Source organism: Chrysemys picta, chromosome 22 (assembly GCF_011386835.1).
Source record: "Chrysemys picta bellii isolate R12L10 chromosome 22, ASM1138683v2, whole genome shotgun sequence".
In the NCBI taxonomy this organism is placed as follows: Eukaryota; Metazoa; Chordata; order Testudines; family Emydidae; genus Chrysemys; species Chrysemys picta.
This window is the reverse complement of record NC_088812.1, coordinates 1,451,617-1,466,163: the sequence shown is the minus strand read 5'-3', so window position 1 is coordinate 1,466,163 and position 14,547 is coordinate 1,451,617. Positions and strand designations below refer to the sequence as shown.

The following is a 14,547-nucleotide window of genomic DNA, read 5'->3' as shown; positions in this document are numbered from 1 at the left end:
CTCAGCCGGGGGAGCCCGACCCTCCCCTGGAGTCCCACGCAGGGAGAGGCTGGGTGCACGGGGCCATCCCCTCCTCGGGCTGTGGGGCTGGGCCGGGCGAGCAGCCGTCCTTGGGCTGTCTCTCCTCCCCCCCGCAGACCAGGGGCTGCCTTTGCTTTAACCCAAGGACTTAGCCCTAGCAGCCGCTGTCCTCGGGGGAACCTGCTAATGCCACATGGAGCCGCGTCTCCTACCTGCCCTAAGCGGGCAGGAGCAGTGCTGGCTCCAGGCAGCGCAAACTCAGCCAAAGCCCCCTGGTTTTTCTGATGCAAATTCCCCTCTGGGGGAAGCAGAAAGGCCGGGGAGGGGGGTGGGGGGGCTAGTCCTGCTTTTCCCCAGCTCCCTCGGGGGCACAGGGAGTCCTGGGCAGTGGGGCAGGGCCCTGAGGTGCCGTTACACGAATTGGCCCTGAGGGCTGGGCAAGCCCCTGGCCCTGCGCTGTCAGCCTGGCTGCCCTAGGCAGGGCCTGGCTCTGGGCGTGGGCAGCCCCCCGGTGCAGCCTGTGGCTCCCTGCTGTACCCACCCCAGCTGTGCCCAGCCCTGGCTGCTGGAGGGGGGCTAGTGCCCATACTGCTCTGGGGTCCAGCTGCCCTCTCCCTACCAGCACCAGCTGGGGGCAGGGGGCGTGCAGGGCTGATGGTGCCACCCGAGGCTGGAGCCGGGCCCTGCCTTGCCCCTCTGTGGCTGGGCCGTGGGCCCGTCGCTCGTCCCTCACCAGGCTGCAGCTAAGCCCCTGAGCCGCCTTAGCAGGTGATGCGAGGCAGCCCTTGGCTTTCCGAGCGGTTTAAGGGGCCGTGGCGGGCGCCGGTGGCCCCCCTGCGTGGCGAGGCCCCAGGCTAGGCACAGAGCGGCAGGAGTGCGAGGAGATGGCCCTGGCTCGCCTGTGGCGCTCGGCTGGGCCCTGGCGGTGCCGTGCGCTGCTGCTGGCAGGACTCCTGCTGCTGCTCCTCCGGCAGGCGGCCAAGCCGTGAGTATCTGGCACCTGGGGGGGGTGTCAGGGGAGCTCAGCAAACCGGGCCGGGGGCAGCAGGGGCTGAATGGGGCTGTCGGCAGGAGCAGCTGCAGGTGCTGGGCCACGGCTCCCCTGTAATCCAGCGCCCAGCTCTTGCTGTGGGCAAAGGCTCGGCGTGGGCAGGCTGGGACAAGACCCCCCCCACCACCACCTGCAGTGCAGGTGGGGTTGGGGCCTGGGGGTTCCCCACTGGCCACATGCCTCAGCAAGCAAAGCAAGGGGGCTGCTGCTTCAGGAGCCCATCCTGGCCCAGGGTGCCAGTGTGCCAAGTGCTGTACACACGGGTGTATCACAGTAGTGCCCAGGCACACCCCCATTGCACCAGGTGCTGTACACACGGGTGTATCATGGTGGTGCCCAGGCACCCTCCCCCCGCCATTGCACCAGGCACATCACAAACCCAGAACTGGCCAGGACCCGAAGGCCTCCCTGGCATTCAGTGGCCGCTAGGGCACTTCTCCCAGGCAGGGCTTGCATAGGAACCAGCCAAGGGCTGGGGCAGCCCCTGTCCCCGCCATGGGTGGGCCGGGCACTGAGCCCCCCCGAAGCTGGCTGGGGCCGGCGTAGCCTAGCACCACACGCTGACAAGCGGTGTAGGGTGGGGGTAGGCACCTGGCCCGGAGGCCAGCCAGGAGAGTTGTGCCTGCAGGGCCCGGAGGCCAGCCACCAGCGACGGGAACCCTGGGGCAGCACAGCCAGGGCCCCAGGACGTCACTCAGGACACCTGGGTCCTCTTCCCAGGGCTGCAGGCTGAATCCCCTCCCCCGCCTGGCCCCTTCTCCCACCCTGTCCACCACTCGGTTCAGACTCAGTGCTGTGGGGCTGGGCCTGGCCATGCAGCACCTGGGGGCCCCGCTCCAGCCAGCGTCTCCCAGCAGCGAGGGCCCCTCACCCGCCCCTTCTCTCCCGCCGCAGGGAGGTGGGTAGAACCAGCCCCACCGAGCCACTGAGGGGGCAGAGCTCCGCCCGCCCGCCCCCCAACGTGGTGTTCGTGAAGACCCACAAGACGGGCAGCAGCACCCTGCAGAACATCCTCTTCCGCCTGGGCGAGCGGCACAACCTCACCGTGGCCTTCCCCCGTTACACCTACCAGTTCGCCTACCCCCAGCGCTTCGCCCCCGCCTTCGTGGAGCCGCTGCCGCCGGGCGCCGCCCGCTACAACCTGCTGGTCAGCCACCTGCGGCTGGCAGCCGGCGAGGTGCGCCGGGTCATGCCCCCGGACAGCCTCTACCTCACCATCCTGCGCGACCCCGTCCGCACCTTCCAGTCCGTCTTCGCCTACTACCCGCAGCACCGTGCCCGCCTTCCGGCCCCTGGCCAACCACACCCGGCCCCTGCCGCCTTCCTGCAGGCCCCGGCGCGCTACTACGACCCGGCCGACATGGGCAACGGGCTGGCCAGGAACCCCATGGCCTTTGACCTGGGGCTGGAGGCCGGCGGGGAGGAAGGGGGCAGCCGATGGGACCGGGAGCTGGAGCGCTCAACCGGACCTTCCACCTGGTGCTCATCGCCGAGCACTTCGACGAGTCCCTGGTGCTGGCGCGGGAGCTGCTGGGGCTGGGCCTGGAGGAGCTGGCCTACGTGCGGCTCAACGCCCGCCGGGGGGCCGTGGACGAGGCCTCGGCCCCGGGGCTGGCGCGGCAGATCCGAGCGTGGAACTGGCTGGACGTGCGGCTCTACCAGTACTTCCGGGCTGTGCTGTGGCACCGGGTGGAGCGTTACGGCTACACGCGCATGAAGGGCGAGCTGGAGGCCCTGCGCTCGCTGCTGCGGGAGACCCGGGAGACCTGCCTGGCCGGGGAGGCCGTGGGGCCGGAGGAGACGGCTGACGAGCTGCGGCCCTGGCAGCCCGACTCCGCCACCATCCTGGGCTACAACCTGCGGCCCCAGCCTCCCCCCGGCCCAGCACGCCAGCTGCTACAGCCTGGTGCTGCCGGAGCTGCAGTATCACGCCCGCCTCTACTACCGGCAATACGGCAGGGAGCTGTGCTCCCTGCCGTGTGACTAGTGGGGACAGGCCAGGGGGCTTTGAATGCCCACCAGCGAGCCCCAGGGCCCAGAGCAGCAGCCCAGCCGCCTGGCCCTACAGCCCCCCTCTGACCCACAGCCCCCGAGTCGAGCAGGCGAGCCCAGCGAGGCAGGACAGCTGGGCTTTGTCACTGCCCTGTCCCCGCTCCGGGCCTGAAATCCCCCCCATTTCGCCTAGCTAGACTGAGCCCTTCAGGGCTGCCCTCAGCGGGACGGGGACCACGAGCTTAGCGTGTGCAGCGCCCAGCCCAACCCCCTCCCCTGCCCCCTAGGAGCCCTGCTCTTAGCCGGATCCATAGAGCGCTGCTGTAGCTTGCCCTGGAGAAGCTGGAAGCGGCCCTGCCCCACCCTGTGTCACGCACGGGCCCCCGCTTTCTCCTTCCCGCAGGACCTTACCCGAGAGGCCCAAGGAGCACACGACTGTGGAGGATGGGGGAAAGCGCCCGCCCCGCTGTCCAAACCCACAATAAATAAACCAGGTCCATTTAAAACCAGCAGCTGTGGCATGTTCTGACGCCGCTGAAGGGAGAGTCTGCTCCATTGGGCTGCCCCGGGCTGGGGGGAAGGGGAGAGCCCCCTCCTCCCCACTACACAGGGCGCATGTGGCTGGTTCGATTCCCGTGCTAAAGCCCTCTCAGCCTGCCGCCACCCTAAACCATGGGGCCCCCGGCCCCAGCTTTCTGCTGTTAGGGCTGGATTAGAGCAGTGGAGGGGCTCCTGATGCCCCCACGCTAGCCCTGTGGCTCTGCTCCCTGCCCCCCAGTGACAGCCATGGGGAAGGGCCTGGCCCTATGGCGTCTCCGAGGCCTAGTGTCCTTCCCTGTGGTGCGAGGGACGCTGCACAAGGACGGTGGGCTGGTGGAGAGCAGTGATAGGGTCCCCTGGGGGATACAGGGGTCCCCCCTACCTCACGGGGTCAGTGCCTGCGGATGGCAGCTCCCTCTGGGGACAGGCGGCAGCCGGGCCGTCTGACCTCTGCACTGCGGTTCAGAGGGGCAGCCCGGGAGCCGGCCGAGGGCAGAGCTGGAAACAGCCAATGACCCGCGCAGCAGTCGCTCAGCTCCGGGGGGTGCTAGATCCTAGCACAGTAACAGGCCCGGCCTAGGTGAGGGCACCGCTCTCCCCGCGGGCCAGGGATTTATTCCAGTGTGAACTGCAGCCCGGGAAGTACAGTGTGCAGCAGGGGATCTCCAGTTCTTCGCCGGCTGCCTGTCCCCACAGGGGGGCGCCCTCGAGCCACGGCCCAGCGCCCCCTGCTGCACCGCCAGTGTTGTGACGTGGTGGGCGGGGCAGCCAGTGGCCCCCGCCGTGTCTCTATAAATAAGTAATAAATAAGGGGGGAGCGGCCTCCCCCCGCTCACAGGAAGACGAACTCGTCCGAGCTGGCCTTCTTGGCCTTGCTGCGCTTGGGGAGCTGCACGGTCTGCTGGGAGAAACGGGAGCACAGCTCGGCCAGCCCGTACTCCTGCGCCTGGCCCTCCGTCACCGTGAACATGGGGTACTTCTCCTTGGCCGACGAGGAGTTCAGCACCTGGGGGGCAGAGGGCTGGGGTCAGAGGGCCACGAAAGGGAAGCAGAGACACCCCCCCCTCGCCATATACATATTATCTGCTTGCAAAATCCACGCGGCGCCCCCTGCTCCCAGCCAGCACCTCAGGAAGCCCCTGTGCTGCCGGGGGCAGGGAAAAGGCTTGGGGCCAGGCCAGTGGAGGCATCAGCCCCTTGGCTTGGCACGGCGGGTTCACCCGCATGGGCACGCGTTGGGGGAGGAGCACGGAGCCGTCCTGCGCTGATCTGACCAGGCAGGATCCGGATATCAAGGCGGGCTTGAGTCCACCCGGCGCTTTTCCCAGGCAGGTGCCCACACGCACGGCGCAGGCGCCAGGCACCAGCCCAGGGGCTGCGGGAGGGTTACGTCCGGGGCGTTCTGGGGCCCCAGCAGAGCGCACCCCCCCGGCCAGTCCCCACTTCAGCTGGCACCAAGGCATTGCCCGCTGCGGCCCTTACCCTGGTCAGCTCCAAGCACAGCGTGTCCAACTCTTGCCCGTCGCGGGCGTAGAAGCCAATGGTGCAGCTGGGATCCATTTTGCTGAAGGCCATTTTGCGGGGTGAGCTGCAGTGGAACGACTGGAAGAGAGAGCATGTACGCGGGTTACTCTACGGGGCCAGCCCCCGGCAGGAGCTGCCCCCCCCTCGGCTCATACCGACCTCCAGGGGGAAGTTCTCCTTGGTGGTGTCCACGAAGGGCTGGCAGTAGTGGGGGTCCAGGTACAGCAGGAAGTCATCTGGAAGGCAGAGTGGGGGCAGGGGGGGGGGGGGGGGGAGAACATCAGCAGGAGCTCAGCAGCCCCTCCCTCAGGCAGCCGGGATCACGCCGGCCCCAGCACCCCACCGACAGCATTGCGACTCAGACCGTGCTACGGTGCCACATGGGAACTGTGGTTTGGTTCCCTCCTGTTCCCCCTTCTCCTATGGGCCAGGCTCCCCAGCCAGACTACATCTCCCATGTACTGTGGCCAGGGACTCCCATGAGACAGCCACCTCCCCAAGCCACGGGGTGACTGTGATGCATCATGGGAACTGTAGTCCAACCAGGGAGGAGACCCAAACTACAGCTCCCAGGAGGCACCGCAGCAGCGTTTCCAAATCCGAAACTGTTGTGTTTCCATTTTTTGCCAAGGGGCCGGAGTTTTCCCACGGGAAGAGCCTGTTTTCCGCCTGGCCGCTCCCCCTCTGCTGCCGGGGACGGGCGCCGGGCACGTACCTTGGTAGCCCACGAAGTAGAGCGAGTGCTTGGGCTTCCCACCGATGATCCCGATGCAGAGCTCCAGCTTCAAAAGCTCCTGGAGGGAGACGGAGACACGGGGTGGGGAGCTCAGCCGTGCCCCACCCACGGCCACAGCCCTGCCCCCAGCACGGGCCCCGGGACAGGCACGGCCTGCCCCGGCACACAGCAGGGATCCAGGCAGCTAAACAGGGGGTGGCACCAAGAGGACTTCCAGGGCGATGGGGCCTCAGGAGGTTCTTATACTGGGCCGTGACTCGAGGCAGCTTGATGTGCCTTGCCAGAGCACCTGGCGAGACGGGGACTGAGAGGAAGGATGGGCATGGTGCTAACCTGGGAGACCCAGGTTCAATTCCCAGCTGTGACAGACTCCCTGGGGCACCTTGGGAACCTCCCTTAGCCTCAGTTTCCCCATCTGTGTCGTGGGGATAATAGCATTGCCCTGCCTTTCGGAGAGCAGCGAGGAGAAATACTTTAGAGATTGGGACAGGCAGATACTAATGTGAGGGGGGCTGGACAAGAACCCGGGACAGCTGGGCACTGCTGGACAAGTCCTGCCTCCCATTCCTTCCCCCACCAATCAGGGTCCCCCAGTTGTTCAGGCCCTGCCCCCGCCCTACCTTTACGCAGTTTACATAGACAGGATTGAGGGTCTCTCCGCCCAGACGCATGGGCACCAGGATGATGACAGCTTTCCGCCTGGCGCCGGGATCTGGCATGGTCCGGCCGTCGCTCCCAGACACCAGCCTCGCCACGTCCCCCTTGTACACTGAGGGGGTCACCAGACAGAGGGGAGCGGGGGTTAGTCACTGGCAGCCTGGTGCACCCTAGACACCAGTAGGGTCTGGCTTCTTCTGCAGAGGGGGGGTCAGATCCTAGCCCGGGGCAGGGAGAGACCCCCAGCCTCTAGGTGTGATACCTGAGAGTCACAGCGCCCCCTAGCCCCGGTGTCCATGGAGCCCTTCAGCTTTCAGCCACAGGCTACCCACACCACAGCACCAGCCCGGGGCCACTCACCTGTGCAGTCCTGAGATACGTAGACAGCCAGGCTGCTGGCTTCCGAACAGCCTTCGACCGCTTTCCTGCAGGAGATGGAGGGGAAGAGAATGAGCGTCCTGCGGCCCGGCCTCACCGCAGCCCAGCTCTGCGACTGGGATCGGACCCCTGCAGCCCAGAAAACGCCAGCCGCCGCAGGGGTGGAGATCGCAGGCCGCAGGTGTGTGCTTCAGGAGAGCTCCCATGTCACGCCAGGGCCGCCCTGGTGGAGCCAGCGTGGTGCTGGGGGCTGTCGTCTGCTCACCTGACAATGTGGGCAGCAATGGAGGGGCCGTACCAGTCCCCGGCTTTCTTCCCCGAGCTCCTCCCCAGCTCCACCAGCCGGTGGATGCCGAAGGGTGCCCGCGGGTGATCGGCGAACCAGGAGACGATGGTGCGGTGGCTGCGCTCCTTCTCCAGCTCCTCCGGGCTAAGGGGGCGAGGCGGGGCCCAGATGCTCCAGGGATCCCTGCCTCTGTCCACAGTGAGGGCAGGCAGCTGCTGCCGGGCGGGAGAGACGGGCTTCATGGGGTCCATCTCCACCAGGTTGGTGGTGAACAAGGCGTCGGGCCAGGTCCAGTCTAAGAGTAACAGGAGAGGTACAGGCAGTGTGTCCCACATGTGTGCCCTGGAGGGGGCGGGGCCCACACATGGCATGATACCAATACCCCTCTCCAGGGGCCAGAGCTCAGCCTGAAAGTCACTCGTGGAGTCCAGGCCAGCAACGCCTGTCCTCCTGGGAGGCCGACTCCTGGGTTCTGTGCCTGCCCCTGCCTCAGTTTCCCACAGAAACACCCACCTCCGTTGTGAAAGGCCGAGTGCTCTAGGGAGGGGCTAGGCAGGGGATTACTGACAAAGGGACACGACCCAGGGTGCTCCGAGTGCCGGCTGCTCCCTCCACCCCGGCAGCCAGAGCAGATGTGGCCTTTGCTGAGCACGTGCAGTGTCTTGCCCCTAGCTCTCCCCCGGGGGCAGACGGCCCCATTGCCACCTCCTGCAGGGGTTCTTAACCCCTCCCCACCCACCAGGGCCTGGGCACGGAGCCGGGAGCCCTGGGCACACGCCGGCCAGCCCTGGATTTCTGCGGCATCCCCTACTCACTCCTGCCGAGGAAATGCAAGAGGAGCCCCTGGGCGAGAATCATCTGCCCACTGCGCAGCATGCAGCCCCAGCCGCAGTCCGTGGTCCACACGGTGCCCTCCAGCTGCGGGAACTCCCGGCGGTAGGTGAGCCAGATACGGGAGGCAAAGTCCTTCTGGAACCGCTCCACGTCCTCTGCAGGAGAGACCCCGTCAGCCACAGGGGACCCCCGCCTCCCCACTCAATCCAGGGGCAGGGCAGCAGCCCAGAAAGGAACCCCGCTGTCACTGCCCCATTTCGGAGCCTCTCAGCGCTGTGCCGTCAGCAGCCAGAGAGGGTGATGTTCGCACGGAGCCCCATCAGCAGGGCAGCGCTCTGGGCCAGGGCTCCAAACACTGGGGATTAAGGTGTGTGATGGGGGAGGGTGGGAAAGGTTTCACCCAACACAAGTGTGAGATTCTGACACTTTTCCCCTCCCCGAATCGGGAGGAAGAGCCAAGCTCTCCAAGGAAGAGTTTTGGTTTGGGTCACTGCAAAGGTTTCGTTTCTGTCGATCGAGGGGGGTTGCGCTCGAATTCGTTTGAATTTATAAACAAAATCGGCAAGAACCAGGAAACCAGAACTGCTCCTTTTGGAAACACCACAACTCCGCAGCTGCTTCCCTTCTCCCCAAGTTGAGAAGTTGGTGAAACCGTCCTTCCTGGTTTGGACGAATCAGCATTCGCCAGCTAGGCAACGGTTCACGGAAAAATCCCACCCAGCTCCAGACGGGAGCCAGGCGAGATGGAGCCACGGCTGATCTCTGAGCTAACCCGGCTACTTACCCTCCACCTCGAAGCAATAGACGTGGCCGAAGAGGTATATGGGGGACAGCTTGCTGAAGTTGGTTTTAGTCTTGACCGTCCATCCTGAGAGGGGAGAAGCAGAGAGAAGTGAGCAGTGTCCTCCTGTCCGCACGCCCTTCCATTCCCAGGTCCTGACCATCACAGAGAGGAGCCAAACCTGCTTCCTCCTGCTAAACCCTCAGATCCCCAGCAGCCAGGGTCAATAACCCAAGGCTGTATTCCCATGCACAAGGCGTGGATTCAGCCGGCATACACAGCTCTGATACCCTGGCTGGCTGCCCTAGCTTTCCCTGCCACAGGGCATTACCTCAGATGCCCCAGAGGTGCCCTGTTCTCCACGTCGCGTCCTGACTGCAATCAGGCCAGGTGGGCACCATGTACTCAGCTTGAGGGGGGATCGCTTGGGGGTAAGGGCACTGAGCCCCTGTTCCCACGGTTCTGGTTGTGTTTGCCACCTGCCTGCATGCATGTCATTTAAAGGAGACAAAATGCCAACAGCCACACCTTGGTGCAAAGAAAGACAGAGCGGGTCAAGGGGCAGCCGAATCCTGCCACACGGCCTCCCCAGTCAAACCCAAACGAGTCCTCTGGCCAGCTCCGCTCCACTTGCTGGCTGCGCCATGGCCCTCCCACCAATTGACTTTGTTGCTCTAAGCTACCGGCTACAGCCCTTTGGAGGAAGTGAAACAGGCAAGAGCCTCGCCTTGAAATTCCCTCTGTGGGTGGCTCCAGGAGCTGTGATCAGCATTTGCCAGCAGCATGTAGCAGGTTGTTAGACGCAGCCATGTTAATTGCAGCACCGATCTAGACACAGGGTGGGGACGAAAGATGTTGCTTATTTCTCCTCCACTCTCTATGCTGGCTTCCCACACCGCTGGCTCCAGATCAAGGTCTCGGTCCTTAGCTTCAAGGGGTTCGCTTCTTGGCCTGGGCCCAAGATATCTAAAAGACCGTCCAAAGCTCCACTCCCCGGCCCAACAGAGCGCTGCGCCCTAAGGGTAAGGCTTGGCTGGGCAGCAGAGCGTTTTCTCGGCAGCCACTCCCTGACGGTGGAACAAACTCCTCCGGGAACGAAGGGCCTTCCCAAACCTCCCACCTTCTGCTCCAAACGCAAGGGGCACTTCTCTGACCAGCCTGCTCCAACACAGAGCAGCAGGGACATTTCAAAAACCCCAGAGTGCTACCAAAACACGCCAAGCCACCGCACGGGCTGCTCCCCGGGGCGGGGGAGAACTAACAGGCGACAGACATGGAATCCCATTGCTTAACGCGCGCCTGGGAGGAACTCGGTGAGCACAGCAATGAGCAGTGTCAGAGCCTGGAGAGAGGGCGCGGACGCCAGCTGGGGCCAGGAATACCTCTGTATTTCGTTCACCAGCTCCCTGCAACATGCCCACTACCAGCCTTCTATGGCCCTGCGGCACCCACCCTTGGGAGTCCCTGCACGCTGCTTGGATCCTGGCCACGCACAGGGCTGCAAGGTAGCAGCTGCTGCGGGGGGGAATTCTAGTGATTTCCTTTGAAACACTCCTGCATTATCCCCTAGCCCAGCTGCCCCAGGGCCCAGGAGTCACATGGCACAGCAAGGCAGGTGACCTTCGGCCAGAGGCTCTCTAGGAGCAGAGCTGTTCTCCCAGGACCTCCCAGCTGCCAGATCCTGACCACCCAGAGCAGCGCAGGCCGCAGAACTGCCTTTGTTGACATGCTGATGCAGCAGAAGTGTTGCGAAGTTTATCAGCAAGATAAAGTGCCTCTGGCAGGCAGGCACTAGGCACCCCCAGGAGGAGGAGGAGGGTAGCTCTGAGGTCAGCGCTCATGCCCTGAAGGGAACAGAGACAGCACTCGGGGAGTGTGGTCTTTCCAGCCACGTCAGCAGCAGCCAGTGAGTTGGAGGAACCCTTGCTCTGCCCGAATTGACCGACTTACAGGAACAGAAACCTGCACTCAGCTGAGCTGGGGAAACCTCACCATCCCCCCGTTCACAGCAAGGTTTCTGCTACCCTGCTAGGAATGGGACTCGCAGCTGTCCTGGTTAGGAACAGCACGAATGATGGGCCCAATTCGTAGCCACTGCCCTAGACGTTCCTCATTTCTTAGGGATCCCCCTAAGCCTGCAAGAGACGCTGAGCCCGTTAGTACTACAGGGCCGTGGAGACACCGACTGACTGATCCTTGCCGCCCTCCTGTGCTGTGCGTGAGCCGTTCAATCACTGTATTTCACCGCCAGGGAAGACAGAGAGGGTTAAGCGACTTGCCCCGGGCCCAGAGGGTCAGTTTTAGGGCTGGGATTAGAACAGGAATTTCGAGGTCCCTGTTCCGGGTGGACTGAGGAAAGTCTTTGGGTCACAACACAGTTGGGACTGAACATGGGTGGAAGCCCATCCTCCCAGCAGGGCCACCTGGCTGGAATCCAGCTGGCAGGATTCTCACAAACATCAAGGCCTGGCTAGCTCATAGGCCTAGATTTGCCACAGCATCCAGACACACCCACAGAGACTGTAGGCGACTGGGACGGGCTGCTCCCCCATGGCCAGGAGCAGGGAGGTTTCTGACACCAGCACCAGGGGTATCGACGTAGGAATCTACAAGACAACTGGCAGATGGCAATGCATCGAGCTCCCTGCTGTCCACAAACCAACAGCTGCCACCCCTGGAGCTGCCACTCCCCAGCCAGAGGGCTGGGGGAAGAGCCTTTTCAACACACTGTCACTCCCTTTACCATCGCCACCCCAGGCCAGAAGTGCCATGTAACAGGCTCCTGCTGGCACAGCTAAACTAATCCAGGCCAAGCACTCCCGGGAGACTGGGAGCTTAAAGACCCAGGGACAGCACATTTTGGGGCAGCCCAGTTCCAACACGGACAAGTGACATCTAACCATTCTCTTCCCCGCTGGCCAAGCCACCCCCGGCACCTTTGAAATCCCGGGTGCACTGACTGAGCGGTGAGTCAGAGTAGGAAGCAGCTCTCCTAAGGCCAGCACAACAAGCGCCCAGTACCCAGCGAGCCGGGCAGTACCCAGGCGGCCAGGGCGCTCACCGTATTTCACGTTGTTCCAGGCCGAGAGGAGCTTGTTCTTGATCTTGTCCACTTCGTCAGGTTCGCTGGGCTGGCCGCTCTGCGCTCCCCCCGGGAATAGCCCATTGCAGCTCCCTTCCTGGCTCCCGGCCCTGGGGTTAAAGAGCTTCCTGCCATCTGAATGGCGCAGCTCGTCCTGGCTGACGTACTGCACCGAGGCAGGCGAGACAGAATTCATTGAGAAAGCGGGACGGGCGCGGACGGTGTTCTCAGGGTGGCGAGGCCGGGACGCAAGTGCACGTGCATTGCCAGGAAAGCAGAGCTGCTGAGCGACCAGAGACAAGGGGTTATTTTCAGGGAGGATGCTCACCGTTAGCACAGAGGGGTGAATGTCACACACACACACACACCCCGTCACTTCCCCCAGGTCTGCACCCCACCCCTCAACGCCGCTGCAAGAGAAGGGCATTTGAACGCGGGCTGGGCTGCTTGACACGACACAGCAAGAGGCCCAGGGAACAAATCCAGGCATCAGGGCAGTAAGTCAGTGCGGTTAGCAGTGGGTAAGGCCCAGAGGGAAGCCTCCGGTAGAGTCCTTTCTCCCTACAGCCTTTTCCTGCCCCACACCTCTCTACAGCCTCACCTTACACCCACATGCCCCACCCCATGGTGCTGTCCGCACCTCCCCTGCTTTCCATACTTGGCACACTGAGTTGTGGGGGCTCTCTGAGGACTGCCAGCCCTGGACACCTGAGCTCCTGCAACATCTGTCAGGGGAATCCCTTCATGGTCCCCTCCACAGCCCTGGCGCCCCCCAGCCAAGGCTCTTCCCCACCTCTCTGCCATGCAGCTATCCAAAGCGACCTCTCATAGCCCCGAGCCCCCCCCCAGACACTGCCCATAGCCAAGACCTACCTCTGGCACCGCCCCCAAACCTGCCCCAGACCTGTACAGCCCTGCTGCTCCCCACCCAGCCAATGCCTCCTAGGCAGCTCTGGCACCCCACAGCCAAGGCCCCTCTCCACAGCCAAGGGCCCCCCCTCCCCAAACCGACTAAGCCAGGAATTGCCAGGATCCCCTGACAATCCCCTCGCAGGGGGACCCCCATAGCCCGAGCTCCCCACTGCCTAGCCCTGGCCCTTCCCACACAGCCACCCGCTGAGCCCCTCTGACCAGATAAAAACCCATAGCCCTGTCCCAGGACCACCCCGCAGGCCTGTTGGGGGGACTCCAGCCCCTCCCATAAGCCCAGCACCTCCCACCTACAGCCGTGTCACCCCCCTTAGATCAGGACTTCCCACACCCCTGCCCTCCCCCACACCTGGAACCGCCCCACAGCCACACGTAGGACAGCCCTGCCCCCTAACCGCAGGCCAGCGCCCCCCGCGCCCAGCCCCCAAGTAACCCCCAGAGCCCCCCGGCTCCCGGACCCCCAAGTAACCCCCCAGAACCCCCCCGCTCCCAGACCCCCAAGTAACCCCCCAGAACCTCCCCGCTCCCAGACCCCCAAGTAACCCCCCAGAACCTCCCCGCTCCCAGACCCCCAAGTAACCCCCCAGAACCTCCCCGCTCCCGGACCCCCAAGTAACCCCCCCGCTCCCAGCCCCCCAAGTAACCCCCAGAACCCCCCCCGCTCCCAGCCCCCCCAGTAACCCCCAGAACCCCCCCCGCTCCCAGCCCCCCCAGTAACCCCCAGAGCCCCCCAGCTCCCAGACCCCCCAGTAACCCCCCAGAACCCCCCCGCTCCCGGACCCCCAAGTAACCCCCCTGCTCCCAGCCCCCCCAGTAACCCCCAGAGCCCCCCCGCGCCCAGCCCTCAAGTAACCCCGAGACCCCCCACGCCCAGGCCCCCAAGTAACTCCCAAAGCCCCCCCCGCGCCAGGTCCCCCGTGTCACCCCCCCGCTCCCAGCCCCCCCAGTAACCCCAAGAACCCCCCCCCCGCTCCCGGACCCCCCAGTAACCCCGAGCCCCCCCGCTCCCGGCCCGGGACCCGCCCGGCCCCACCTGGGCGGACTCGGGGCTCGGGCCCGGCCGGCTCCGCTGCTCACTCTGTCCCCGGGGGGGCCCCCGCGGCTCCCCCGCCTCCCGCCGCCGCCATCTTAGCTGCGGGCCAGAACCCGGAAGCGGCTCCCTGCCAGCCCCGCACGTCACCGGAAGCGGCGTTGCCAGGCGACGGGGCGAGTCCTTCCCGGCGTGGCTCGGGGTCACCCAGGGGTCAGCGGGGTGCGGAACGGGGGAGGTCAGGGGTCACAGGTCAGCGGGGTCCGAAAGGGCAGGAGGTGAAAGGTCACTAAAATAGGATGGGATGAAAGGTCAAAGGTCACGGGCGTTTAGAGGGCTTCAGAGATCACCGAAGCAACAGGGGTCAGGGGTCACCTCAGATGAAGGGGTGAGGGGTCACAGGCCGCCTAAGTAGGAGACAGGGTGACAGGTCAGAGGTCAGCCAAGTGGAAGGGGCCAGGGGTCAGAGGTCACCTCAGATGAAGGAGTGAGGGGTCAGAGGTCACCTAAGTAGAAGGAGGTCAGAGGCCACCCAAATGGAAGGGCCAGGGGTCAGAGGTCACCTAAGTGGAAGGGGCCAGGGGTCAGAGGTCACCTAAGTGGAAGGGGTCAGAGGTCGCCTAAGGAGAAGGCGTGAGGGGTCGGCGGATCGGCTTCTCCCATTTGCCCAGCGCAGTCCCAGATTTAGTGCCGGCCTCTGCAGCC

The 14,547-nt window shown here is 64.7% G+C and overlaps 2 protein-coding genes across 4 annotated transcripts; one reads left to right on the top strand and one right to left on the bottom strand.

Annotated features, from left to right (window-relative positions):
• Positions 1 to 43: 43 nt before the first annotated feature.
• On the top strand, positions 44 to 4,029 carry LOC101940487 (galactose-3-O-sulfotransferase 3-like). The gene is made up of 2 exons (XM_005279595.3): positions 44 to 1,006; positions 1,967 to 4,029. Exons 1-2 carry the CDS (start codon positions 906 to 908, stop codon positions 2,787 to 2,789), a joined length of 924 nt encoding a protein of 307 aa, XP_005279652.2. The 5' UTR covers positions 44 to 905; the 3' UTR covers positions 2,790 to 4,029.
• Positions 4,030 to 4,180: 151 nt separating this feature from the next.
• Positions 4,181 to 13,994, bottom strand: ATG4D (autophagy related 4D cysteine peptidase). Of its 3 annotated transcripts, none has more exons than XM_065575651.1 (11): positions 13,846 to 13,994; positions 11,862 to 12,162; positions 8,804 to 8,887; positions 8,001 to 8,174; positions 7,165 to 7,480; positions 6,882 to 6,946; positions 6,485 to 6,633; positions 5,844 to 5,922; positions 5,288 to 5,364; positions 5,087 to 5,206; positions 4,181 to 4,610 (listed from the first exon to the last, which is right to left on the bottom strand). In XM_065575651.1, exons 2-11 carry the CDS (start codon positions 12,076 to 12,078, stop codon positions 4,437 to 4,439), a joined length of 1,455 nt encoding a protein of 484 aa, XP_065431723.1. In that variant the 5' UTR covers positions 12,079 to 12,162; positions 13,846 to 13,994; the 3' UTR covers positions 4,181 to 4,436. The 3 variants fall into 3 exon arrangements, with proteins under 3 accessions (XP_065431723.1, XP_065431724.1, XP_065431725.1); XM_065575652.1 differs by having other exon boundaries at positions 11,862 to 12,165; positions 13,846 to 13,988; XM_065575653.1 differs by lacking the exon at positions 8,001 to 8,174.
• Between the last annotated feature and the right edge of the window lie 553 nt (positions 13,995 to 14,547).